This window comes from Cheilinus undulatus, linkage group 15, assembly GCF_018320785.1.
Source record: "Cheilinus undulatus linkage group 15, ASM1832078v1, whole genome shotgun sequence".
In the NCBI taxonomy this organism is placed as follows: domain Eukaryota; kingdom Metazoa; phylum Chordata; class Actinopteri; order Labriformes; family Labridae; genus Cheilinus; species Cheilinus undulatus.
In genome coordinates, this window is record NC_054879.1 from 2,276,396 (window position 1) to 2,280,411 (window position 4,016).

Below are 4,016 nucleotides of genomic sequence, written 5' to 3' on the forward strand. Positions count from 1 at the left end.
TTCTGGTGAGATTACTGCAGAGACACTATAGGAGCAGCAGCTCCTATAGAAGACAGTACATTTCTCTTACAACTTGAGTTTGATAGCTAATAAAGAAACAGAGCTGATCTGTGACCCATTTAGTCATCGCTCCAACCCCCACCCCTTCCTCCGCTACTAGGGGGCCACACATGATCCACCAATGCATGATAAGTTCATCATAACAGTCAGAAATGATGAAATGTTGCTGCTGTGCGGTCTCCATAAGGAGAATATAGTGTTAAATTAGTTTGTGTATGCGCGCATGCTTGCTCATAGTGCGTGGGTGTCTGTAACTGTTTAACTTTGTTTCTGCGCTGCATCTCCATGTCTCCTTCTCCTCTCACCATCTGTCAGTCACACATCCATCAGCTGTTGGCTGCGCGTATCATCAATCAGCTTAACATGTAGCATGATGAATCATTGTAAACGTTACTGCAGCTGTAAACTTAGCGAAACAAACTTTCTTTCAGTGCCATAGAGTCCATTGTTAGCTTCAAAAATCGCAGATTTATTCCCATTTAAACGCGCCCTGCTTGTTGTGTAACAGCAGACAGAGCAGACACACACTCGCTCACCAACACACACACATCATCACACACACTCATCTGTGCGGCGTGATGTGCATCTGTGCACTATCAAAGCTCATACGAACAAAAAGCGCACAAAAAGACCAAATAAACTATTTCTCCACATTACAGCAAACGTGTTATTGTCAGAAATTAGTTAATTCGTTAATTAAATTAATTAGAAATTAGTTAGTTTGAGTGTTTTAAATATGGATGTATTTAAAGAGGATGAGAAACTGTTTGATTTTACTGATCCAGCTCTTTATATCTCAGTCTGTTGTAAACCGTGTTTAAAGTACCTTCAAAATAATCTAAATGCTTTCATTATTATTATTATTGTAATTGTAGCAATGAGTGCATAGTGTGGTAAAATAAAGATGTGGTAGACTATTGGAATGAATGGTTTGATTTGAAGAGCATTAAAACGTACAGTTTGAGTCAGAGTTAGAACTGTGTGTAAGCACTGATAGCCTATTCAATTCAAGAGGAGTTAGTTTAAACATTTCTGAACAGACCTGAATGCTTTGCAATTATGACTTATAGCTGTATAAAGGACACATTATTCACCCATTTTTTTTTCCTAAATTGAAAAAAAAAAAGTGTAAAATCTTGTCTCGTCTCATCTTGTGAGTTAAGAGTCTCGTCACACCCCTACTGCTAACAGCTGTAAAAAAGCAACCTGTTGTCCACAGTATTAGATCTGACCCTGAGATTATTTCACCTGACCTGGGATCAGTTTAGCGAGAGCTGTTCCTCACTGACCCGCTTATAGAGCTCCAAACTCTTCTGCTGAGTGAAAACTTGACTTTTGATTTTTGGGGGGATTGTGGACTGGCCAGGAGCACATATTTTTGTCAGAAAAGCCTGAAAAAGTGTATTTTACATGACCTTTAATGATAAAGACATCTTACCTCTCCTAATGAGGTTTACTGGTTGTGATAATGGAATCTCGAGTAAACTTTTTAAAAGCAGAGATTTTTTACATGGAGAGGCAGCGATGTCAGAAAGCTCCAGTTATCAAGTGTTAATGAAAATGTTTGATGGACACAGATTCCCATGTATTTATTCCCATTCATTCATTTGTTCTGCTCAAAGGGATCTCAGTCTGCAGCTCCCTCTCCTCTCATTCACTGTGCAGCAGACTTTTTTCTGACTATAAATAAAACTAAGATTGCACTAAATCTGAAATAAGCTCACTTCTTAATGCACGACCATTTGTCAGAATTATTCCCAGTCTGTTTCACTCATTCTTTCATTCTTTCCATCCTGTAAACAGAGCTAATGTAACTGTCTTAAATAGATACAAACACAGGATACTGGTAAAAAGCTACAGCTGTAGAGACACCGCTCGATTAAATCAGTGCAGCACATAAGAACTCTTTAATTCCACCTTTTCAAGCTAATGTATCCATCACTGCAGGATGGACACTGAAATAGATTATTAACACAAAAGAGGAAAGGCAATCAATCATTATTTATATCAATTCATCTTTATTTGTGCAGCATTAATTCATAACCAAAACCACTGTACAAATATCTATGCTTCACTCTTTGTCAAATGATTTACAAAGAGAAATAATCATCATTTAAAATAGTGTAGAAATGCACAAAGTGATTTTAAAATGGAGCAGAATGCAGGAAAATTGTGTGCTCAACTATTCTAGTAGAAGACCTACAGACCCCCCTTACCTGATGGTGCCAGCTATGGAATGAAAAATATTTAGATGTTTCATGCATTTATTTTTAGGTGTTTGCAGAAGACAAGGAAAGTTTTCAAACAGACTTAACCTGTAAGCACAGTATTTCTGCATTTCAAAAAAATATGGGTCAGTAACTTACAAATCCGTTTCAGCACAATGAAAAAGACTCGTGGTGAAACTGAGATTATGATGCTTTGAAGGGGGTTAAACTGTGTATTTTCATGTCACCTACACTTGGTCAAACTTGAGAATAAATGTTGTCAAATTAAGGATCTTAAACCAGGAGAAGTAATAATAAAAAAAACCATCGGTGCTGGCACTGAGCTATATTTTTATTTTACACATCAGTGGTTGCTTTTCTCTGTATCTGTAGAGTTTGAGATTTATTGGCCTAGTTTGACAATCAGTTATTTTAGTCATCATTATGAAAGCTTACGATGGAAGCTTATTAGATTTAAACAAACAATATATCAGTTAGTTTAAAACTTCATTAATAAACTTTGTCAAAAAAAGACAAACAACAGACGTAGTGACTAAGACTTCAGTGTGATTCAACCTGACAGAATAAGCTCTGGAGGTGTTTATAAATGTCTTTCATTTTGAGTCCGTACATGAGTGGATTAAAGAGAGGATGATAGAGAATTACCTGTAAAGTCATTATCAGGTGTGCAGTTCTTGAAATGTCTGATTCTAGTCTGACGATGATCACATCGAAGGTCACAGAAATGGAAAAGTTGATTAAAACTATCAAATGGGGTAAGCAGGTTCTTGCAGCTTTAGTTCTTACCTCTTTACAGCTTTGAAAGGAAATCATTAAGATCTGACTGTATGAAAAAATGATAAAGAGCATAGGCAGAAGTCCAAGGTTCAGCAAAATGACTGCTCCATAGATGGATAAAGCTTCTGTGCGCACACACATAAGTTTGTAAATGGAATTGTTGCAAAAAAAACCTTTTAAAGTAAAACCACAGAAATTCAGATCAAAATTCAATGCAATGGCTCCTGTGACTTCACACGCAGGGACAAACCAAGCTGTGACCAGAGTCACAGTGACTGTTGTTTTCCTCATGATGGCTGCGTACTGCAGAGGTTTACATATAGATATGTACCGGTCATAGGCCATGGCTGACAGCAGTAAGAACTCAGAGTAGGTAAGAACATAGTATGTAACAGCTTGAAAGATACAGGCTGGATGTACTATAGTCTGTTTCTCTGATAAAAAGTCAACCAATAGCTTTGGGTAGATATTAGTGCTGAAAAGAATTGAGTTGATCAGCAAAGCTGCGATGAAAATGTACATTGGCTCATGAAGGTTTCTGTGAATCACTATGAGGTACACCACAATGGAATTACAGCATATGATTAAAATATATACAGCTAACATTATCAGAAAGCAAACGTATCTGTATTTCTCCACTTCTACAAACCCACCAAGCAAAACACTGGTCACATTCATGACTTCATTCATGACACTTGTTAACCTGATATATGGATATAAATGCTGGAGAAGGTTCCACTGATTTACAGTCACCTCGCTTCAAAACGCAGCTACTGTTTCAGAACTCTTTAGAGTGTGCATCCTTTTATCAGGCAGCTTGACTCCCCAAAGACCTCATTAACGATCTTCTAACATGAAAACACCATCAGCTCTAGCCCTGTACCTGGATCTGTCTGACCTTTGACCTTTATGTAATAGTGTCCTGATGTTGCATCAGAACAGGTTCAGTAT

At 37.4% G+C, this 4,016-nt stretch overlaps 1 protein-coding gene across 1 annotated transcript; it reads right to left on the minus strand.

Moving 5' to 3' along the window:
* Positions 1-2,828: 2,828 nt before the first annotated feature.
* Positions 2,829-3,755, minus strand: LOC121522571 (olfactory receptor 10AG1-like). Its single transcript, XM_041807102.1, has one exon. It carries the CDS (start codon positions 3,753-3,755, stop codon positions 2,829-2,831), a length of 927 nt encoding a protein of 308 aa, XP_041663036.1.
* Positions 3,756-4,016: the final 261 nt, after the last annotated feature.

Bases quoted from the DNA above. Each gene is read 5' to 3' on its own strand.
- LOC121522571 (XM_041807102.1), bottom strand. From the start codon at position 3,755: ATGAATGAAGTCATGAATGTGACCAGTGTTTTGCTTGGTGGGTTTGTA.